This window comes from Elephantulus edwardii, unplaced genomic scaffold, assembly GCF_000299155.1.
Source record: "Elephantulus edwardii isolate Elephantulus edwardi_28Jun2011 unplaced genomic scaffold, EleEdw1.0 scaffold00051, whole genome shotgun sequence".
Lineage (NCBI taxonomy): Eukaryota > Metazoa > Chordata > Mammalia > Macroscelidea > Macroscelididae > Elephantulus > Elephantulus edwardii.
Window position 1 is genome coordinate 14,737,144 of NW_006399801.1, and position 25,012 is coordinate 14,762,155.

Genomic DNA, 25,012 nt, shown 5'->3' on the forward strand with positions numbered 1-25,012 from the left:
AGAGAGAGAGAGAGAGAGAGAGAGAGAGAGAGAGTGTTAAGACCATTTTATCATCTTAAAATATTTATCAGAGGTAATACCTGCAGTGTGGTGGAGGCCACACAGGTTAGGCTGTCTGTCCTCTGGGATACAGGCTGTTGAGAGCTACATGTTTCATCATCTTGCCCATAAAATGCCGATTGGACACTTATCGTAGAATGCCGAGGACACTGGAGATTCAAGTGGTCCCCATCGCAGGCATAGGCGGTGTGGTTTTGCAGGAGTTTGGTTAGGTAACCTGGAAAATAGTTAGCTGTGTAAAAATGGTGGTGGTGGGTGTCAGACTTTCTTATCTAACTTCTCAAGGAGGGAAAAGAATCATTATTAACAACAACAGCCAAGTGTCACCAGCATTAACATACACTGAAGCAGAAGAAGTCAGATTAACCTCCTTTCTCCAACCATATACCACTTCTGACACCAGTTGTTCCTTTCATAGCATTCTCAACTTTTTTTTCCCCTCTAGGTTTGAGAATCCATTGCAATGGCCACACAGAACTCATCATTATTGAATTACAGGGTTTATTAGAGAAGTATCAGGCTTCAATTCCGTATCAGGAGTGACTTAGGATACAGTTCTGTATCAGGACAGTTTCTTGGTTGTGCTCATTGGACAATCAGGTCTCTTTTTGGCAAAACCCCTTGGAGTTTCAGGCCTCTTGGGCTGGGACAGTCTCTGCCCTGCTCAGGCAAGTGTTATGTATCAAAAAGCACCCTCTTATGCCAGTAAACCTTGGCTGAAAGATGCTAGATACTTTATAGCATAAGTATCTAATTCCTGCTTGTTGAACACTGCTCTTATTAGTCTTGTCTGTCAGTTTGCTGTACTTGTGGATTAATGTAATGTTGAAAGCTATGCTGCTGGTATGTCAAAAGTCAGAAGGGTCATGCATGGTGGACAAGTTTCAGGATAGCTCCCAACTGGACCAATTGGCAGCATCAGGATGGATGGTGAAGACATTGAGATTGTTCACAGCTTTAGTTTGCTTGATTCCATAGTCAACACTCTTGGCACCAGTAGCCAGGAAATTAAAAGGCGCATTGCCATGGGAAACCCTGCTGTTAGGAACCTCTCCAAAGTACTGAAGAGCAATGGTGTCTCTCTGGAGACTAAAGTGCGTCTGACACAGGCCATGGTCTTTGCAATCACTTGTTATGCATCAGAGAGTTGGACAATGACCAAGGAGAACAGAAGGAGAATTGATGCCTTTGAGCTGTGGTGCTGGAGAAGAGTATTGAGAATACCATGGACTGCTAGGAAAACAAACAGATTCATCCTGGAAAGGGTAAAACCTGGTGGCTCCTTGGAGGCAAGGATTCTGAGGCTCCATCTGACATACTTTGGACATGTTTTGAGGAGGGACCAGTCCTTGGAGAGGGACATCATGCTTGGGAGGGTGGAGGGACAGTGCAGGAGGGGAAGGCCCTTTATGAGGTGGATTGATTCAATGACTTGGATAATCAGGATGGGTGTGTCGGAGACAGTGCAATTGGCAGAGGACAGAGCAGAGTTTAGGGCTGTTGTGCATAGGGCTGTTGTGCAAGTGACTCGACGGCACATAACAACAACAGCAACAGGAAGCAGGGTTGACCACCACTTAAATAGCAGGACTCTGAAAATTTTATGGACCATAAAGTAACATAGATAATTATAGTACTAGAAGTAGAGCCCAAGAATGGAAGTCAATCAAAATGAGGAGAAACACCTGCACACATCCTCTGACAGCTGGAACATAGAATGTACAAAGTATGAATGCTGGAAAACTAGAAGTTGTGAAAAATGAAATAGAATGCATGAGCATTGACACGTGCTTAATTCTAGGCATTAGTGAAATGAGATGGACTGAGTTTGGCCACTTTGAATCACTCACATGGAATAGTTTGCTTGGAACAGAAACAGAACAAAGGTGTTGCATTCATAGTTAAAAAGAATTTCAAGTTCTATAATGAAGTACAATATTTTATGTAATAGGATATTATCCATATGCATACAAGAAAGACCTGTTAATATGACTATTATTCTAATATATGCACCACAAATAGCTAAAGCCAAAGAGGAGAAAATTGAAGATATTTACCAAATCTTACAGTCTGAAACCATGCAGTCAAGATGGTAATAGTAATCAGTGATTAGAACCCCAAAATGGAAATCAACGAAGAAGGAATGGCAGTCAGAAAGTACGGACTTGGTGACAGAAATGATGCTAGAAATTAAATTATTGAATTTTGTACAGGCAACTCTCTATTCATTACAAATACCTTTTTTAAAAATTACAAACAGTGATTTACACATGGACCTACCTGATGGGCTGTACAGGAATCAGAATGACCACATCTGTGTAAGGAATATTGTTGTAGAAGCTCAATAACAGCAGTCCAAACCAGGTAAGGTGTTGATTATGGAATAGATCATCAATTACTTATGAACAAGTTCAAACAGAGGCTGAAGAAAATTAAAACAAGCCTACAATAAACAAAATATGATCTTGAGTCTAGCCCCCCTGAATTTAAAAACCATCATAAGTATAGGTTTGAAGTATTGAACTCCAGTAATTGAAGAACAGATAAATTTTGGGTAATACTAAGGATATATTCATGAAAAGAGTGAGCAAATGGTCATTACAAAGACAGAGGAGAAAGAAAAAACCAAAATGGATGTCTGAAAATTGCACTAGAGTGTTTTTTCCCCTTTTTTTTTGATTATTAAATTTTATTAGTTTTAATGAACATTTACAGGGATTTTGGGTTTTCATTCCTTCATTGCTGCACCATTCTCTCTACCCTCCTCCCCAGTTTGTTCTTCTTCCCCGCCATCTGAATGTCTGTTTTAATTGTCCAATTGCCACAGTGCTTGTCAAAGTCAGTTCTGATTAATCTCCTTTTGCACTAGAGTGTTAAGAAACCAAAATAAAGGGAAGAAATGCTGAGGTAAAAGAGCTGAACAGATTTCAAAGGGCAACTTGGGAAGGCAAAGCAAAATATTATAACAGAATGTGTAGGGAGCTGGAATTGCTGAATAAAAAGGGAACAACTCTCTGAGCATTTCTCAAGCAGAAAGAACTGAAAAACAAATTCAAGCCTCAAGTTGCAATACTGAGAGCCACTATGGGCAAAATTGTGAATGATTCAAGAAGCATCAAAAGAAGATGGAGGGAATACACAGAATCACTGTACCAAAAAGAACTGGCTGATCCGGAAATATTTTGGGGAGTACTATATGATCAAGAGTCAGTGGTAATGAAAGAAGAAATTGAAGCTGCATTTGAAGGGGGTGGTAAAAATTAGACCCCAGGAATCTATGGAATACCAACTGACATGTTTAACTAAAAGATGCAGCCCTGGATATGCTCACCAGTCTACGTCAGGAAATTAGGAGGAAAGATGCCTGATCGACTGATTAGAAGAGATCCATTTTGTTTCATTCCCAAGAAAGATGATCTAACAGAGTGTGGAAATTGCCAAACAATATCAATATCACAGGCAAGCAAAATATTGCTAAAGATCATTAAAAAAACTAGAGCAGTACTAGTCAGAGAAATACCAGAATTCAAGCTGGATTTAGAAGAGGTTCTGGCACCTGGGATATCATTGCTTATATCAAATGGGTCCTGGCTGAAAATAGAGAATACCATAAGGTCTATTTGTGCTTTATTGACTATACAAAGGTATTTAATTGTGTGGATCATAAATTATGGATACCATTGAGAATGGAAATTCCAGAACCATGCAAAACCTAGACCTACACAAAGAGGCTGTTGTGTGCATGGAGCAAGAGAACACTACATGGCTTAAAACTAAGAAAGGTGTGAATCTGGGTTGTTTCCTCTCTCCATATCTATTCAATCTGTGTGCTGAGCCAATTATTCGAGACACTGCACTGAGGAAGACTCATCAATTACCTGCATTATACAGATGACACAAACTTGCTTGCTGAAAATGAGGATAACTGAAAGTGCTTATTGTAGAAGATCAAACACTATAGAATTCAATATGGATTTCATTTCAACTTCAAGAAAATAAAAATTCTCACCACTGGACGGATAGGCAACATCATGATGAATGGAGAAAATTCTGAAACTGTCAACACCTTCATCTTACTTGGATCCACAATCAACACTCTTGGTACCAGCAGCCAAGAGATCAGGACGCATATTGCACTGGGAAAGTCTACTGTCAGAGGCCTTTCCAAATTATTGAGGAGCAATGTTTGAAGACTAAGGCACACCTGGTTCAGGCTATGGTCTTTCTAATCACTTATGCATCTGAGAGCCGAACAATGAATAAAGATGACAGAAGAACTGATGCCTTTAAACTGTGGCACTGAAGCAGAGTGCTGAATATGCCATGGACAGCCAAAAGAATAAAGAGATATATCGTGGAGAAAATGCAGTGAGAGTGCTCCTTGGAGGCAAAGATATTTTTCTCACATACTTTGGGCTTATCACTAAGAGGGGCTATTCCTTGGAGAGGAACAACATGCTTAGAAAGGTGGAAGGTCAGCTGAAGAGAGGAAGACCTTCAATCAAATGAATTGATACAGTGACTGTAGCAATGGGCTCAGGTGTGCTAGAAATGATGATGAGGATGGCAGAGGATGGGACAGAGTTCAGACCTGCTGTTCATATGGTTACTGTGAGTCTTACTCAGCTCAACAGCACTAACAATAACACCAGCAAGCCCTGGCTCAGCTCTTTAGCTCTGTGAGTTTGCAAGCTTAGCTCCTCCAATTGTTCAGAGCTGCGTCTCTTGACTAGCAAGTCTCCTTCCCAAAGGCAATCAGATCTCTTGCTCTGTGGGTCAGAAAGCCTGCTTCTCTCCTGGTTCTGCTAATGTCTCTGCCATATTTCTTACCAGTTTGTACTGTCTCTGGTATTAAAGTCCCCTCCCCTCCACTCCCCGCCCAAATCTCTGGAATCTAGAAGGTCTCAGTGCAAGGACGTCCAGTCCTGTTATGCTCTACTCCCAGCTTCTTTTAGGATGGCTCATTTTAAGCCTAATGTAATGGCAAAAAGGACCAATCCTCTTCTAGGGATCTGTACATGATCTCACCTACTTTGGGTATTATTATTAGGGAGGACTAAACTCTGGAGAAGGTCATGGCACTTGGAAATGTGTAGGGTCAGTGAAGGAGAGGAAGACCCTCCATGAGATGGACTGACACAAAGGCTGCAGCGATACGGTCAAGTGTATCAGAGATGATGATGAGGATGGTGCAAGATAGGACATGGTTAGAACGGCTGTTCACAGGGCCACTATGAATCACACTTGACTCAGCAGCACTTACCACCACCACCACCACCACCACCAATCTCTGGAGAAAGACATGCTTGGCAAAGTGGAGGGTCACCGAAAAGGAGGGAGACCCTTAAGGATGGATGGAAGCTGAGACCACAACAATGGGAGTGATCACAGCAGAGATTGGATGGTGAGGGCTTAAGCAGTGTTTTGTTCTGTTGTATGCAGGATGGTTATGTGTTAGAGCTAATTCAGCAACATCTAACACAAAATAAACCCTACCAAGGTGCTCTGTACCATATTTGTATCATTAGCAAGCTGGCCATTCCTCTTGGTGGGCCGTGGCATCTTACTGGCACAGTCTCACCCAATCTTCTGGTGGGAGTCACAAGACCACGATTAGAAAGGCCATATGAGAGTGACCACCGCACTGCAAGCCCGGTTACAAGACCTCTAGGAATCTACCACTTGTTTGCTGGATAAGGGGCTGGGAAAGGAGTTTGAAGGTGGGGTGCCCCCTTAACAGCACTAACTGAGAAGTCTTGGGCTAGGCCCAGAGCTGGGACTAAAGGGGCAGATGCTCCTTCACATGCCAGGGCTAGAAACTTTAGTGTGACCCAGGGTGACCTCAGTGGGTTCTTCTCCCCACAGGAAGCTCTTTCCCCCCTTGGGATTGGCCAGGAGCCCAAGAGTCCTGCAGCATTCCCATAAACCAGGTAAATAGTTGGAGTGGGTGTCCACTGGGCTTGTAGTTGCCTGTTGTGAGGAGGAATCAGGCGCTCTGATCTTCCAGGATCCTTCCACCATGCCTTGCTGGGGAGAGGGGATGCAGTTTGAGTTTAGGAAGTCCCTCCTGGGTTGCCTCCCGCCTGGAGAGGAGAGGAGAGCAAGGCAGGAACCACCCAGCCTGAGGAGGAGGGAAGAGGGAGGTGGATGGTAAGTCCTAACCTCAGTTCAGTGCTGGGGCTCTGGGTCAGAGAAATGATGAGACAGCCTGGGAGCTATGGGGGCCTGGACTGTTTCTCAGAAAAGAGGAAGGAAGGTTCATCCCAGTAGAGTCCCGTCCTCCCTCTCACACCTCATGAGGTCAACAGTCAGACAGCTGGGAGGAGAGCCAGGGACTTTTCGTAGAGGTGTGTGGGAGATGGGCTTGGCAGGCCATGGTCTCTTAGAGGGAGGAGGTAGCTTGCTTGAAGAAAAGCAGGGAGGAGACGGCATAAAGGGGAGCTGCTTTAGAATGCTCCAATTCTCACAGGATGATTACTCCTGTCTAAGTCCCCAGTCCTCCTCAGAACCATAATTCTTGGTTAATGAGACTCAATCACTTCCCTAAGCATCCTCAAAATGCCCATTAAAAAGGGACTGAGACAGTCTGTTGTCCATTCCATACACCTCAATCCAGAATGTTCTAAAGGTGAAGACAAGGAACATATCCCAGCAAACACAATCCAAGCCAAACCTCTTTCCCTGCAACTCTACCACACCCCGTCACTTCAGGAATCATCAATGCAGCCTAGAAACCAGTGACTCTGAGTGAAGCCCACTCACACAGCCAAAAAGGACACAGAGAAGTAAAGCTGACCTCAGGCAGTGGGAATGTGACAGAGTCCTGCTTGTAGGAATAGTGAGGCCATGCTGGGGGCATACGTGAAAGGACAAGCGGTGACCTCAGGGCACTCAGGGGACCCTCGGTAAAGATGGAGCAGTGTACAGCACAGGCTCAGGGTGGTCCAGAGGTAGAAGGCACACCCTGGGTGCAGAGGTCCTGATTTGATTCTTAAGCAATGCTCCGTTCACAGCCATCATCCTCTGTTAGTGAAGGTTGGCTTGGGGCTATAACGCTAAATGTGTTTCTTTTATTATTATTACTTTTAATGAAAATTTACAGAGACTTTGGATTTCCATTCATTCATTGTTGCACGTTTCTCCCTGCCCACCCCTTCCCCCAAGTTCGCTCTTCTCTTTGAAAAGTAAAAGAAAATTCTTTCATTGTTATACAATCCCTCCCTCCAAGTCCAGTCCACTCTGCAGCCTTCGTTCTGGACTCCTACTAAGACAATGATACCTAATTATATATTCCTAATGCTAAATATGTTTCAACAGTGCTTCCAAACTTGAAGAAGAGGTTTGGAGAACTCTTTCTGAAAAATCAACCAAAGAAAACCTCATCAATTGCATACTGATGCCTGACTTGGCAGCCACAATGAGCGCTGGTGGCATATTACATGTTGAATTGCAAACAGGGAAGTAGGTAGGTAAAGCCCACCAGCTGTCCCCTGGAACTCTCCTGGGTAGTCTCCTAAGCTAGGCAGCCTCCTTCCATTAAGATTTACAACCTCAGAAAATCAATGGAGGGTCACCATGAGTCAGTACCTACCCGACAGTAGCAGGTTTGGGTTTAACAACCGCCACCGTGTACATTCCAGCCTCTTGTTTGGACTCTTGGTACCTGATGGTGAACTACATCCACCCCGCCACAGGCAGCCCAGGGTCCCCTTGATGCTGCGCCCAGACTGGTGCCCCAGTACCTAGGTCTCCTCAGACTCCTCATTAGAATTCATCTGCTTTTCATGAGGACAGAGATGGATGACCAGCTGATTCAGACATGAGATTCATTCTCAGAGCGTGACTTTGGCTTACAGTCTGTGGTTTATCTAAAAGCCTTAGGCTGTTGTGATGGGGTGAAGGAAATGACAAGACCCTTGGGTCAGTGTAGCGACAACATGAAAGGGATCTGGGTTCTGGATTTATCTATAAAAGAGCTGCCTTCTCCTCAGACTGTCTACATGAGCTAGAAAGAAACTTCTGCTGTGTGGAGTTGTTCTCTTGTTTCAGATCTGCCTTAGGATCACTAGGTGATGCAGTTAACACATTTGCTGCTAATCAAAATGCTGGAAGTTTATTTAAGTCTACTCATAAGTGCCTCGGAAGAAAGACCTCTGAAAAGCTGGCCATTGAAAGCCCAAAGAGCACAAAACTACACTGAGACACATGGGGCAAATGATTTAGCATTTACTCAGTGTCAGCCGGTCAGCTGGCCTGCCTGTCTCCATTAAACATACTCTGAGCTCTATGGATCATGCATATCAAAACACAGGTGTGTGCAGGGAAGTGCCTTGAACTCTACCCTCACATAGCCCCCACCCTTTCACCATATTTGTATTCCAAGAGTGGTACTCTGGGGACAGAAGTTTGACTCTGGGAACTGATGAGAGAACTTTCAGGTCCTTTTGCATTTGATCCTAACACTGTAGAGGTACAAAGAAAATAGTTCAGAGAAAAAAAAACCCACGAAAACAACCCTCACCTTCCTGTCATTCCTGTCAATTCAAATCTTTCTTTAAATACCTACGCCTCCTTGGAGAGGGCTGCAGTTGGGAGGAGAGGGGTTAGTGACAGGGGCAGATGACAGGGACCTCAGTGATCTGACAATTTCCTCTTCTTTGTTTTTAAAAAAATTTAATGCCCCTCTTCTTGATCTAAATGGCAGACACAAGTTTCAATTTGTGAAAGTTCACCAAGCTATACGTGAGTTACTGTACACTTTTTGTGAAGCAGGTTTTACTTCAATAAAAATGTTTACTTAAAAACCCTCTAACTACAGTTAAATAACCAAGTATTTTCATGCAATAAAGTAAGTCTAGACACCACGGAGCCTTTGGACATGTGGAGTCTCTGGAGACTTTACAGAAGGGAGTTGTGGAATTGCTCCCATTGGACCAGTAAGCCTGGCTTATTTGTATGGTATTGAGTTTTGGTCCACATTTCCCCCAATTCTATCCAGGACTGGTTCCCTTTTAGAATGCTAAGCTGTGGTCGCTGGACACCCTCAAGACCTTTTCAAGACCTCAGAGCTGTGGAACCTGAGCCTCATGTGATCCCCTAGCCCTCTGGAATAATTGTTTCGGTACATCTTTGACTTTCTTTCCTCTCTGTTGTTGCAGCGAGAGAGAGAGCAACTACACCTTAGATGGCTGCTCACAAGCTTTGAAGACCCTCATCATCACTCACCAAAGCAGGATACAGGACACTGTCTTTGGGGACTGTGTATGCCAACTGATCTTGACGTCCCCCAAAATAACAGAAGATCTCATGGTCATAGACCTAGCAGCTCATTCCCACCATCTTCTCCTCTTCTTACAAGAACATCAGTCATACTGAATTTTGTGGTCATCCCATGGCTTCAGGCATCCAGCAGTGCAGTAATTAAAGAGCACCGGTGCTAACTGAAAGGTCAGTGGTTTGATCCTCCGGTTGCTCTGTGGGAGAAAGACGAGGCAGTCTACTCCCATAAGGATTTCCGGCTTTGGAAATGCTTTTTGGCAGTTCTACGCTGTCCTATAGGGCTTTTACCGTCATAATAGACTCAGTGGCATGGGAGTGCGTTCTAACACTTTCATCTTAATTTGATTATATCTACAGGGATCTCAGCTCCCCACACTCACAGGTACTGGGGTAAGGACTTGAACACATCTCTCTTTTTTTTTTTTAAAGCATAATTCAATCCATAAAAACTACTAGTCCAGATTTTGCTCTCTTGGAATCAAAGGCTCTCTCATGCTAGGAAAATAAAACTCAATGGTACACAACAACAACAACTCTAAAGATGGGCGCTCTGGTGGCTTACTGGTAAGAAATTGTGGTTCCAATGCAAAGTTGCATGGTTCAAATCCCCAACAGCTCCTTGGGAGAAATATGGGCAATCTCTTCCCATGTGACTTATTCCCTCTAAACCCACTGGAGGGTCAGTTCCAACTCAATGGTACACAAGACCACAATCTTAAAAAAGAAGAAAAAGGTGCATTCCTCTAAGAAGTCAGTCCTGAAAGTCTGGAGCTGTGTGCGGAGATTCCGTGGATCCTCGCTCAGCAGGCTGTGTGCCTGGGTGAGCCTCTCCATCTACAACCAGGGCCCAGGACCACGCTGGGGCTTTCCCAAAGGCATGTCCAGAAAGCCTTGAGGTGGGCAACCCTTAGAACAGACTAGAAGGTTTTCATTCTTTTTTTTTTTAAAAAAAAATACAGATGAAGACTGTGGAAAATTAATCCCTGAGAGTAATGTCCACTCTGTCTTCAAAACAATAGAGGAAGTTTTTCTTGGGATCATCATCCCTGCCACGCTTACACTGGAAAGCGAATTACACACAAAACTACAGTGACTAGAGAAGACCAAACGTGAAAGACTGGGTTTCAGGAGGACTGGGTGGGACCTGAAGGGGCCTCACAATAAAGGTCTGGCAATCCACTTTAAAAAAAAGAAATCAACTTCACAACCTTTTCCCAACCCCTAATTTACCAATCAAGGCAAAGAAGTTTATTAAGCCCATAAGAGGCATAGCTAGTGTAAGATGGGCCATGCAAAAGAGTTAAAGTGAAAAGAAAGAATCTGAGGGAAACAAGGGGAAGGAGCCCTGGAGAGACAGGGCTGAAAGCAGATCTTACAGCACAGTGCCAGCAGAAAAGGAGAGTAGGAGAGCAAAATCAGCCTCTGAAAGCCCTGTGGATTGTCTGTACTCCGACTCACGGGCATCCACAAAGTCAGAGATGACTGACTCAATGGTAACTGATTGCTTAGTTTCCAAGTTATCACGGTGGTGTTCCCAAAGTAATCTGTGGGCAACAGATGTTATTCACTGGGGGGAAAGGTTCACAGCAAAAGAAATGTGAAGCAAAAACTAAGTTAAACACAGTTCTTTCCTCCAGGCCATCTCAGAGTCACAGATATTCCAACGTGTACTGGGAGCTCTGAGGGCCTAGTGGTAAGAAGTTGCAATGCCAGCCCAAAGGTATGTGGTTCAAACCCTACCAGGTACTCCTTCAAAGATGGGCAATCTTCTATGATGTGATTTGCTGCCTCTGAAAATCCACTTAAGAGTCATTATAATTTGATTCTGACTTAACAGTATATATCACCACCACCACAAGCAGGACTTCTAGGCTCTCTAGGACTGGATAGAAAAGTGCAATCTGTATTTGACTAGCTCTTCTCATCCTTTCTTTTTCTCCCAAGGCACTATGCTCACCAGGATTCCACCGAGGCAGCATACCCACCCCTTTTATGTATGAGGCAGCTCAGAGTTCAGTGTTAAGCACAGCATTCATGAGGGATCATTCACTTGAACCCCAAAATCATTTCTACTGCTGAAAGTGTACTGCACTGAACTTGTATAATTTCAGAAAGTGGTCAGACCTCACCAGCACAGGGAAGAAAGAGCAGAGAATTAAAGGTCAGAGGCCAGACTCACACTGGGATGAAGGTACATGACTGTAACTGTTACCATTCAGGGCTGGTGCCCTTGTCACCTTTTTTATTGTGAGGATCGAATGGTAGAACGGACATGAGCACCCCTTACCAGCCATCAGCCATTGTTCAACCATCAGCCACTTCAGCTGTAAGCATTATGATGATGTTGTAAATCTTGGAAAAGTTCATTAATACAGCACTTGCAAGGTGGACTGCAAAGCATCTCTTATCAAACTATTAGTCCTTTTGGCTGTGAACGTTGATAACGGACGATGACGTGACGCAGCCCAGGAGCTGCCGCGGGGCCCACAATGTCACTGTAGAGTGGACAACGGCAGCTGAACTGGGGAAAGGGAATTCTTTTCTCTTACTCCTTCCTCTTCATCTTATTTTTTAAATTAATGAAGGTCTTGTGTTGGAATCAACTTGACAGCGACTAACAACGGAAGGTGCTGATAAAATGAAAATACCCACAATATTATGTTTGTGTATAGACTCATAGCTTTGTGCAATTAATGAATGGCAGGTTTGGAGGGAGCGGTTGTGTTGTTTAAGTCTGATATGAGCTCTTGAGAGTGGTACAAGGCAGAAGGTGTTGTTTTTTTTTTTAAGTTCAGTCACAAAGAACAATGAAACTACACTGGGCAAGGTTCACACTGGCTGGTGGGCATTTTGTTTCCTTATCAGGGAAAATTCTGCACTAAGTTAAACTGACTGCACAAAGTTCTAATACGTTAGCTTACATTTGTACTTTAAGGCTATTTCTAATCTTGGGTTTCACCTCTTAGGGAAACTAAGGTGTTTTCAGGAAACAAAAGTAGGTAGATGGAGATTTGCTGACATGAGGTTTAGTAAAATGAGTGCATTTTAGATTTGGTAGTCAGGTTTGTTGTTGTTCTGGACCATCGCGTGTGAACCAATCCATGTGGACCCTCCACCAGGTTTTTGGAGGCTCTAAATCACATGGGAGGAGGGACTGCCCATCTTTCTCCCAAGGAGCAGCTGGTGGATTTAATCGTGTGCCTTTGGGTTGGCAGCAAAACTCCTTACCATTAAGTCACCAGAGCTCCCCAATATCATTGCTAATTGTTAGAAGAAGTCAATCAGGCTATAAATTCTTCCTCTTTTCTGAGGCCAACCCCTCCACCCAAGTCCAAGTTCCCATAGAGCTGGCAGTGCTTGAATCACTCAGCACCGGATATCAGGACAGAAGTTCCTGGCCCCACATCCCTGTACTAAAGTCCTCTAGTCACCAGGGGCCAATTTCACAATCTTGTTTCTGGGAAGAGAAAGGAATTCAATTGTATTGTCCTTGCCTCTCCCCCTCTTTATAAAATACAGCAGAACCCTCTACTCAATGCCGGAGATAAAATACCACACCCTTTCATTCGCAAATACTCCAAAGATGTTTCTACATGTTTGAAGTTCTTTTCCAGAAAAGAGCATTTTGGTGCGTGTTTCTTTTGTGTTTCTGAGTGCTTGGCCAAAGCACAGTGGGGCAGCAGCCAACCAGGCTGTGGAGCAATGAGTCAGCATTTCTACGGATGCAGCAAAGACTCCGCAGGAAGAGAGGGCACACAGCTAGTCTCTGATTTAAGAGCTTTCTCTAGTTCCAGGTATGGAACTAGTAAATGAAACCTAGAGGTCAATGTGTGACAAGCTAGTGCCCGAGCCTGTTTCTTGGATGACAGAGAATTGTGAGAAGTACAGATAACCAAAGAAAACAAGGAGTTCAGTGGTAGAATTCTTGCTTTGCTTGCCAGGGATATGCACAGTCACTAACCATCTATCAGTGGAGCATATTAACATGTTGCTAATATGCTGAGGTGGCCTAATGGCAAGAAGCTGAGCTGCAATCCTGAAGGCATGTGGTTTAAGACCACCAGTTGCTCTGCGGGAGAAGGATGGGCAATCTCCTCCTGTGTGATTAACGGCCTCTGAAAACCTTCAGGAGGATCAGCTATGGGTCAGTTCTGACTCAGTGGTACACAACAACAACAAGAAGATCCTGAGTAAGCTTCAGTGGAGCTTTCAAACTAAGATGGACTTAGAGATCAAATGACTTGGAGATCCACTTCTGAATAAGAGCCAACAAAACCCATATGGGTTACAAAAGTCAGGGCCACAGGCCAAGCATGGGGATGGCAAAGAACTTGGAAGCATTTTTTTCTGTTGTACATGGTGTGTACACGTGGGCTTATCAAGAGTTGAATAGCTAATGACAATGACAAATTGTTATTACTACTCTTAAGTGATGAGCTCAGATCCTGGTGTCAAGACAAATGTGGAGAGGGTCCCTGTGCCTAGAAGTTGGACTAGAGATGATGTGCATTCTTCCTGAAACCTAAGAAGTGTTTCCAGCACACTTGTAGTAAGGTGAGTCATGTGATTGAATTCTGGGAAGAGAGCAGAAGTGATGTTTGTCACTTGCAGGTCTGTCCCTTGAGATGCAACCCTCGACTGAATGACTCTCTAAGCCAGCCTGTTTTCATGTGTGAAAGGCCAAAAAGGGCAAGAACAGACACAAGATGGAAGGAACCTGGGTCTCCAGATGACTACACGGAGTAGAGCTCTGCCTGGTCCTGAACCAATCTAATGACCATGGGTATGTTGGAGTTCATTGATGCTGCTGCTTTGTTAATCCATCTCACAGAGCATTTTCCTCACCTTTGGTGAGCCTCCACTTTTTTTTTTAAGCAAGACTAATTAAGCAATGGTCAAGAGCATAAAAAAAGTATGCACAGGTGTCTGTAGTCATGTAAAAGACAATAAGTGGTTCATAATCAAGGGTTAGCCAATTGGTCAATTTGTTGTTTTGATTCAATTAACAATCAGCTGTAGGTTGGAAGCCTCTTGTTTAAACCAATCAGGACATGGTGGGTGGGCCTTTGTATTTAAAAGTTAGTAGGGCCCTGGGGCCTGGTATTAATTGTATTTGGGGAAAACACTGTTCTAAGTGGTACAGCATTTGTTCTGTCAATTTGTTGTACCAGATAACTTAGGGTTGCTGTGATACTGAAAGCTATGCCACTTGGTGTGTCAAATGCCATAAAGGTTACCCATGGTGGACAGGTTTTGACAGAGCTCCCAAATTAAGACAGACTAAGAAGCAGGATTGGTCAGCCATTTCTTAATGAAGGGGTCTTTGAAAACCCTATGAACACTAAAGGAACGAGGATAGTTATAGTAGTGTAGTGGTAGAGATTGGAAGTCAGTTGATATGGGAAAATACAATAACAAATATCATTTAATAACTGGAAAAACGAAACGTACATAGCTTAAGTGTTGGAAAACTGGAAATTGTTAAAAACGAAATGGAATGCATGAACATTAACATACTAGGCATTAGTAAGTTAAGACAGGCGTTGACCACTTTGACATGGTATACTATGCTGGGAATGAAAAACAAGAAGAATAGTGTTGCATTCATAGTCAAAAAAACCAGTTTCAAGTTCTATCCTGAAACACAATGCTGTGAGTGACAGGATACTATCCATTCACATAGAAGAAGATCCGTTAACACAACTATTATTTAAATATATATACTCCTATATCTGGAGCCAATGAGAAAGAAACTGAAAAGTTTTACTAAATTTTGCAGTTTAAAAGAGACAAATGACAACTTTACACATAGATCTCAGCTGATTCATAGGAATCAGATTGACTACATTTGTGGAAGAAATCGGTGGAGAAGCTCAATATCAGCAGAAGGTGTAGAGACAGCTCAATTTCCCTGCCTCCCAGCTTAGCCTTGCTTTGGCTTTACAGTTAAGACATCTGGGAAAACAGAAGATGATGTTTGCTTTCACAGACCATAAAAATGTTCCAAAGGAGGGGTTCATTTTTACAGTAGGGATTATGCTCAAGTTTAGGGATGCCTCAGAAGCATTTTTAAAAAGAATTGAAAACATCACAATGAAAAGAATTTAGCTAAGTGCTAAAGTGGAAGCATTTGTTAGTTTCTAATGTTACCTGGGAGCCTAGAAATTCCTTTAATCCAGTTTCCAAGAACTCTTTATCAATAAATTCAGCTATTCTTCTTAACAACAAAATGGTCTGGTTTTCTTAAAGCCTAATGATAATCTTATTTCCAAAAGCATAAAATAAATAAAACTCTCACATCTTCTATGCCTGCCATTGTTTCAAGAGCATTTAAAACCATCTCACGGTGTAACTGAAAGCTTGGAGATTTGAGGCCTACCTAGAAGCACCTTAGAAGAAAGATCTGGTGAGCTGCTCCCCAAAATCCAGCCACTGAAAACCCCTATGGAGCACAGTTCCACTCTGACATGCACAGAATCGACGTGAGTCAGGTGACTTGATGACAAGTAGTTTTGAAAATGTGATTAACATTTATAATTAAAAAATGGAAAGATTAGCCCTGGAAATTAGTTACTAATATTTTATAAGTAAAGCAGCAAGAATCCCTAGATCTCTGTGGGTTTTCTGCCTTGAGAAATGAAACTTTCATATCATTTTTTTATGCTGAGGGAAGACTTTACTTCCCCTAGATTTTGCATTTCCCCCTTTTACCTTGACATTTGTTCTCCCGAAAGTCCCTTCTTCACTCTTTGCATAACCAACCTCTAACTCATCAAGTCTCACACATGCCCCGCCATCAGGTGCCACTGAGTCGGCCTTGATTCACATCGATCAGCAGAACGCAACCCTCCCCAATCCTGCCTTATGCTCACCATCCCCACTGTGCATAAGCCCACAGTCAGCATGTCACTCCGTCTCACTGAGGGTCTTCCTCCTCTCCATTGATCCTCTACTTCTTCAAGCATGATTCCCTTTCCCTCTTCTGAAAACATGCCCTAAAGGATGTGAGACACAGTCTCACCATTCTAAAGAGAATCTGGCTGCACTTCCTCCAAGGGAATTCCAGAACACCTAACTATGCCCATCAGGAAGTTGTACACAGAGAAGGAAAAAGTGGTTCAAACAGAGCAAGGGAATTCTGCATGATTTCAAATCAGTAAAGATGTGTGTCAGGGTTGAATCCTTTCACTTTGACCTATTGTCAAATTTTTCAGCACATGTCCCAATATGCACATTTGTGTTTATGGGCTCCAGATTCTTATACCTGTCTAATAATTTGTTTACATGTGGCAATTTTTCAAAATGTCTTTGCAACGTGCTGACACAAAATTCTGAAGTCATGATCGAGGCCCCTTCTTCTTAGCAGTAAGTTGTCTCCTATCTGTCTTCTCCTTGGCCCTGGTCAAAACAGCCTTTTTCTTAGTATTCAAAACATGCTAACTATCCTATATACTCTCACTCCAAACCTTTTCTTAGGCTGCTCCCCTTGCCTGCACCACTCTCTTTCCCATTTTATTTGACCTTTGTTCAAATGTAAGCTTATCAGCAGGAACTTTCTGATGACCTCTACATACAACCCACTGTACTGTGTGCATCGACCCCAACTCTGCTGTATTTCACCACTTTGGGACATACTACTGCTTCTCCTCTTTAAATGCGAGAACGATTTTGGTTGCATTTATTGCTGTATCCCCAATACCATTAACAGTCTGACATGTAACAAAAGGAAAATGAATAGCTTTTGCATGAATGAGAAAGACTAATAGTCAATCAGAGGTGGATGAACGAATAGAAGATGAAGCAGTCAGCATCCCCAAGCACTTTCAAATATGGACACACACACACACACCCTGTTGTTCCCGAGTTGATTCTTCACTCTTGGTGACCTCCACATGTAACACAGTAAAACTGTGCTCCATAGAGTTTTCAGTGGCTGATCTTCTTAGACCACAGATCTTTTTTTCCTGAGGCACCTCTGTGTACACTTGAGGTAGGTAGTTCCATACACACTACACACTACATTACATCATATACGTGTGTATGCATGTATGTACGTGATGCTTAAGTATTCTAGTGCAGGTAAGTGTGTAGGAAGATGAGGAGGGGATATGAACCAATCATCTAAAATTACTCTAAATGTGTTGTGTTGGACGTTAATTATAATCTTTCTGTACTCACTATTTTATTTTAACAGGTCTGGAGAGAGTAAGCTCCTTTATGCACCTTTTCAATGAAAGGTTTCAAATCCTATAAAAATGAACACCTTGTTCAGTGACCAAGCCCCAACCCTAGAAAGTTATTCAGTGCACACTGTCTGGATTAGATTAGTTTGAAAGTAACTGGATCAATCTCCACTTGCCCCAAGCATTTAAATGAAACACTTTTCCTTTTCTTTTTTGGATGCAGAATTACCCTCAAACTACAGAGCCACTTGGCCATGTAGCCAGGACTGGAGTGCATTTGATAACTTAATGCAACTTTTTACCAGAACTTAAAACTCAGATATGAAATCTACACTTGATCTTTCTGCCTGGAATTGGCCAAATTAGTGGCTGTATCCCCCGTGTACAACAAAAGGCTCTCAGACACTCAGGGAAGCAAACCGGCCAAAAGGACAACGGAGTCCAACACAGAGCACGCCCAGGGGCCGCAGGGTGATGGCGCTGCCCCTCCCGCCCTCCGCCCCCGCGCGCCCCTCCCTCCCGTGAAACCGCCTTTCAACTCTGGACGCTCCTTGCACTCCTGATCACTTCTAAGGTGTGTAGGATGATCAAGGTAGACGCGACATGGACTCCAGGGCATGAATTCTGTGCTTTATTCAGTTAATTGGAAAATTATATAGTAATTTCACTGCTCATAAAAAGTAACTTTTTCCCCCCTTCTTTTTTTTTTTACCTTTAGGGATGATCATGTTTGGAGAGGTGCATTAGAAACCTTGAGAAACTATTTTGGAGGCTAAAAAATGACTGGCTTTAGGAGCAGGACACCCTGAAAGGTGCAAATAGTTAATAAAGTACCTCAGCTTCTGGAAAGGTTGGAGGTTGGCATCCACGCAGAGAGGCCTTAGAAGAAATGCCAGAGGATCTCCTCCCAAAAATCAGTGCACAATTCCATCAGGCATGCTTGGTGCACAATGAGTGGGAACGAACTCCATGACAGCTGGTTTGGGTTCTTTCTTTTTTATTTTTTAAGCACTTTCGTGCTGGACTAAAATTTGACAAGAAAAACAGAAAGAGGCCTGTGTTTACTCCAGCAGCATATATCCCCAGTGTCAGAATTTCAGATATTGCCACCAGGCCAGGCGAGTGGAGAGGAAGGTGAGGAAGAACAAGCTAGAGAGGCTCCTGAGTCACTTACGGTTGGAGGCTCCAGCCCATCCAGAGGTGCCTCAGAAGAAAGGGCTGGCCACCAGCTTGCGCCATGGAAAACCATACGGAGCACAGCTGGCTTCTGACACACGTGTGGTCGCCCTGGGCTGGAGTCGATCTGACTAGCTAGACCCACCACACTCTGTCTACTAAGCAGTTAACAAAACCAGAGCAGGAAAGTTTCTAAAACTTGAAACGAAAGGTAAACAGCCCATCCAGAATGCAAGAGGCAGCTGTGGTTAAGGAACAGGTTGGGTGAGCTGCTATATCTATTACAGCTTCCGTATTTGCTTAATGTAGGGGTTTGGAACTGGCCATTACGCTTCTTTGGTTTCGCTTTAGAATAAGAGGAAATAACAGCATTTCTCCCATTATATTGCAGACACGTGGGAGGCTGGGTTGCCACAGCCTGCAGACGTAAAGAAATATGCGCACACGCTGTAACTGGACTGGGTTGTCTCAATATTTCTATTCGTCCTTAACTGCTTTCCTGGCACACTCGCCTCAGGTCATTCTAAACCTTCTCTTGCACGGGCATCTTCCCTAAAGGCCCCACATGCCCATCTTTTCTCCACTCTCCTGTGGGCTTTAGGGCTTTGTAGTCACACTCCTTCATCTTTCTTTTGCTGACAGTTACAACTTCTGACAGCTTCATCTGACACTTGCTATTTTTAACCTGCTGCCTGATTTTATACACAAGTGTATAAGCTGAGTAGCGATAGCTGAGTAGTCTTCTCCCTCATCTGTGATCCCTGTGACATCGCCTTTACTCACCACCATCCAGAAATCTTTTCCAGCTATTGACTCCAAGAGCAAACTTGACAATAATGAGGTTCTGGATATTGCCATGTTTTCATTCATAATATTTTACCTTTGACCTTGTGTTTTGTAAGTGAAGTTCAATGGAACAATGGAGCACGCCTGTGGACATAGGATATGAATGACTGCCGTTTCTGCTGGCTCAGTCTCACGTAGTGCTGTGCTGTGCTGCGCTGAGCACACAATTCTGGGTGTCCCCAGTGTATGGAGTTTAACAAGACCCAAAGCAAGGATCAGATAAACACTATGACTGAGAAGAATGGGAATATGGCTCACAACTCCCAACGGCCATACCCCATTAGAGCCAGAATTAGAATGCGCAGAGAAGTGAGCCACATTTCTTTTCTTAGAAAAGAAGCAGGAATGACCAATGAACTCTACCAGATTCTCTTCCCTGGATTTATTTATTCATTGTCGTTGAGTCAGAACCTTGTAGTTGACCTTCCACTGAGTTTCTGCGGCTGTAATCACACAGGAAGAGATTTTCCATCTTTCTCCTTTGGAGCCACTGGTGAATTTGAACCACCAGAGAGGCAGGGTCTTTGGGTTAGTAACTCAGTTCCCTACAGATGAAGCCACCAGAACTCCCCTCTTCCCCGTCAGTCAACCAGTTACACTGACAAGGAAGACAAAGAAAAAAAGGAAATAATTTCTTACTAGGAAGAAGGATCAGTAGTTGGGAAACACGGACTTAGTGACAGAAGTGAGCCTGGAGAAAGAATGATAGAATTCTGTACAATCACTGATTTATTCATTGCAAATGTCTTTTCTAAGAAACAAATGGTGCCTATACACATGGACCTCACCTGACGGCCTTCACAGAAATCAGATTGATTACATATGTGGGAAAAGTCACTGGAGAAGCTCAACATCAGCTGTGAAAACTAGATCTGATGCTGATTGTAGATCAGACCATCAACTACTTATATGCGAGTTCAAACTGAAGCTAAAAAAAAATAAAATCAAATCCACAAGAACCAAAGTTTGACCGTGAGGCTATGCCTCCTGAATTTAAAGACCATCTCAGGGAGAGATTTGAGGACTTGAGTACTAATAAGTGAAGACCAGATGAGCTGTGGGAGGATATAAAGAATATCATTCACGAAGAATGCAAAAGGTCATTACAAAAATGAAGGAAGAAGGCCAAAAAGAATGTCAGAAAAGACTGCATATTGCACTAGAATGCTGAGAAGACAAAGCTAAGGGAATAAATCAAGATGTTAAGGAGCTGAACAGAATATTTCAAAGGGCAGCACACAAAGACAAAACAAAGTATTACAATGAAATGCACAAAGAACTGGAGTTGGAAAATGAAAAGGTACAAACTTGCTCAGTGTTTCTTAAGCTGAAGGAACCAAAGAAAAAGTGAAAGCCTAGAGTTGGAATACTCAAGGATGCTGTGGGCAGATGTTGAATTACTGAGAAAGCATAAAAAAAAAAAAGATGAAAGGAGTACACAGAGTCACTGTACCAAAAAAGAATTGGCTGATAGAAGAATTTCATGAAACAACATAGATCAAGAGCCTATGGTGAGGAAGGAGGAAGTTCAAGCTGCTCTGGGGGAATTGGAAAAAAAAAAGTCCCCAGGAATTGACAGTATACTAATTGACATATTTCAACAAACAGACTCTATCCTGGATACGCCCACCATGTTATGGCAAGAAATCTCGAAGACAACCACCTAACTGACTAGAAGAGATCATTATTTGTTCCCATTAAAAAAAAATGACCCAACAGAATGCAGAAATTATCAAACAATATTAGTAATATCATATGCAAGCAAGAAAAGTATCCAAAACCGACCGGAACAGCACATCAACAGAGAATTTCCAGAAATGAAGGCTTGGTTTAGAAGAGGCTGTGGTACCAGGGATAGTATGACTAATGGTAGATGGAGTTTAGCTGAAAGCAGAGAGTACCAGAGAAATGTCTGTTTCATTGATTATGCAAAGGCATTTGACTGTGTGGATCACAACAAAAAGTGGCTGACTTTGAGAAGAATGGAAGTCCCAGAACTCTTGATTGTGCTTATGAGAAATCTATTCTTAGACAAGGAGGCAGTGGTCAGAACAGAGCAAGAAAATACTGCATGGTTCAAAATCATGCCAGCCTTGCATCCTATCTCCATAACTGTTCAATCTATATGCAGAACAGATAATGTTGGGCCCTATGAGGAAGAATGTGACATCAGGATTGGAGGAAGACTCATCAACGTTATGCAGATGACACAACCCTGCTTGCTGAAATTGAGGAGGACCTGAAGCATGTGAGCTTATGTCCCAAGGACAATACATAAAAGAGGAGTAAGAGTGGCAGCTCAACATAAAGAATGGTGTCAATGTCACTGAACTACATGTGCAGAAATTTTTGAATCAGTATAATCTGGGCTGTGTATATTGCCAATAACAACAAAAATAACATAAACTACTAAGCAAAAAGGCGATTTTTGTAAGTAGCTTATTTGGGAGGCCTATGTAGGAGAAGGGACCAGTGAGAAGGAGGACGGCCAACATGAGATGCTTTAAAAGTAAGTATCCATTGTTGGCAACTCAGGAGATGGTATATAACATGTCTCAGCGTTACCCTTCCTATCTCTACCCCACTTACCAAATAAAGAAACAAGCAGACTCTGTACACAGCATGTTCTGGACAGTTTTTGCCACCAAGGGCAGGTGTGTGTCCAGGATCTGAAACGTCTCAGAGAGGGCAACCTTGAAGGAAAAGAGGAAGCCCAGCAAGTCACCAGCATAAAAGAAAACACCCAAACCTCTATGACACAGAGTTCATCTTATGGCAATGCTATGCATTAATGGTGGCCTAGTGGTAAGAAGCTGTGCTACAATCCCAAAGGCTTGCAATTTGAATCCACCAACTGCTCTGTGGAAGAAAGATGGGCAATCTCTTTCCAGATTAACTGCCTCTAAAAACATGCCAGAGGGACTCAGCTACAGGCTAGTGCCCACTCAACGGTATACAACAACCACAAAAAAAATATGTGTGGAACTGGGCTTTTTATGGAAGCAGATCACCAGGGCTTTCTTCCTCAGTACCATTGTGTGGGTTTGAATCACTAACCTTTTGGTTATAGTAAAGCACATAACAGCTTTCCCCTCAGGGACTTCTTATGAGCATATAGGAGTGACTGGAGCCTGAGAGAGCAGTTGACAACAATGTGGACAGAGATATTGGGGAAGGCAAACATTTAAGAGACAAAGCAACAAAAAAATGAACAAGAGATGGAAAGAAAACAAGCAAATTGAATATAAATGAAGGAAAAAATAGCATGACAGAAAAGGCAAGAAGGAGAGGGTTCATACAGAGCAGTGTTCCCTTGCTCTGTTCTAACGACTGCCTCTTGGTCCAAGTATAGGTTTCGCATTAGCACGATTAAATGTTCAGAGTCAGCCACAGTTTGTTATGATCCACACAGCCAAATGCCTTTGCATAGTTAATGAAATGATAGACATTCTTCTGGTATTCCCTGCTTTCAGCTAAGATCCATCTAACATCAGCTACAATATCCCTAGTAACACGACCCCTTCTAAACCCAGCCTGTACTTCTGGCAGTTCTCTGCTGATGTGCTGTTCCAGTCGTTTTTGGATAATCTTCAGTAGAATCTTGCTTGCATGTGAAATCAATGATACTGTTCTGTAGTTTCTGCATTCAGTTGGGTCACCTTTCTTTGGAATGGGAACAAATATAGATCTCTTCCAGTCAGTTGGCCAAGTGGTTGTTTTCCAGATTTCTTGGCACAACTTGGTGAGCACATCCAGGGCAGCATGTTAGCGGAAATATGTCAATTGCTATACCATCTATTCCTGGGGCCTTATTTTTTGCTATTTCCTTCAAAGCAGCTTGAACTTCTTCCTTCATCACCATATGCTCTTGCTCAAATGTTATTTCATGAAATTCTCCAGTATCTGCCAATTCCTTTTGACACAATGACTCAGTATATTCCTTCCATCTTCTTTTAATACCTCCTGGATCATTTAATATTCTGTCTAAGGCATCCTTGATTATAGCAACTCGAGGTTTGAATTTGTTCTTCAGTTCCTTGAGCTTAAGAAATGCTGAACAAGTTCGGCCCTTTTTATTTTTCGACTCCAGCTCCTCACACATTTCATTGTAATATTTTGCTTTGTCGTTCTGTGCTGCCTTTTGGAATCTTCTGTTCAGCTCTTTAGTAGATCTTCCTAAAGCAATTAGTCTATTTGACTTCCTGACTGCTAATGCTGAGAGTGTCGATAGTGGAACTCCTCTCCATCTATCATGATGCTGTTAATTGGCCCAGTGGTGAGAATCTTTGTTTTCTTGATGTTGGGTTTCAGTCCATATTGAAGACTGAAATCCTTGACCTGCAGCAAACACTTCAGGTCAGTCCCCCACATTTTCGGCAAGCAAGATTGTGTCATCTACATAACTCGGGCTGTTGATGAGTCTTTTTTCAATTCTGATGTGCAAAGATTACAGCCAAGCAAATCCCGTGATAACATTCTAATCTGTAAAACATGAGGCTTTGAAACGGACTCAATAGCAGCTAAGAACAACAGCTACAACCTGAAGTTGAGGAACCTGCATTTGTTGTGGCCACAGTCTCCTGGACAACTCAGTATTTCTCCAGTAGCATTCCAAAGCTCAGATGAAGGTAAATACATGAAGCAAGAGAAAGAAACTGAAAAGACAATGATGCATTCAGATAACAAGCCAAACACAAACACAGGCAGAGATATTGAAACATCACAGAAAAGTAACATGATCCGTCTGCTCTATGTCTCCTCCAAACCAAACCCAACCCACTGCCTCTGAATTAATTCCTATTCATATTTACCCTTAATTGGGTTTCTATAGCTATCAATCTTGTTGCTGTTGTGTCTCTTTCTTTAAAAAATTATGAATGAAGTCTAAGCTTATAAAGAAAATAGATTTTTTTTCTATTCAACCATTCATATACATTTTGCTCTATTACATTAATTACAATACTCAGGGAGCTCTGCAGATCTAGTGGTAAGAAGCTGCACTGCAATCCTGAAGGTGAGCAGTTTTAATCCACCGGCTGCTCTGCAGGAGAGAGATGGGTAATCTCCTCCCATGGAATTAACTGCCTCTGAAAACCCTCTGAAGGAGCGGCTATGAGTTGTTTTGGCTCAAAGGCAATGTGATGCAATATAATTGCACTTTTTCTGCTTCCTCTTTGTAATTCTCATTTCTCTTACCCTTTGTATCTTCCTCTTTCTGACTTCAGGTCTTTATTCTTGGGAAAAGGCTGCTCTTTTTGACCTTTTATGGGTTGCTTACACTAAGAAGTGAGGGTGAGGCTGTAAATCTTTAAGATTTAAAGATAAGTGTACACTTAAGGTAAGAGGAGAGACTGCCCATCTTTCTCTTGTGGAGTAGCTGGTGGATTCAAACTGCTGACTTTCCCATTAGCAGCACCACACGTAGAGTATCACACCACCAAAGCTCCTGTACCTCTGCTCAGGGGATG

At 42.8% G+C, this 25,012-nt stretch overlaps 1 protein-coding gene across 1 annotated transcript in view; it reads right to left on the reverse strand.

The window, feature by feature from the left end:
• Window positions 1-25,012, reverse strand: part of EVA1C (eva-1 homolog C (C. elegans)) — a 132,219-nt gene that overhangs the window by 61,712 nt on the left and 45,495 nt on the right. The window contains exon 2 of the mRNA XM_006886799.1: window positions 81-277. Coding sequence (XP_006886861.1) covers window positions 81-277 — 197 coding nt within the window. The remainder of the gene's footprint in view (window positions 1-80; window positions 278-25,012) is intronic.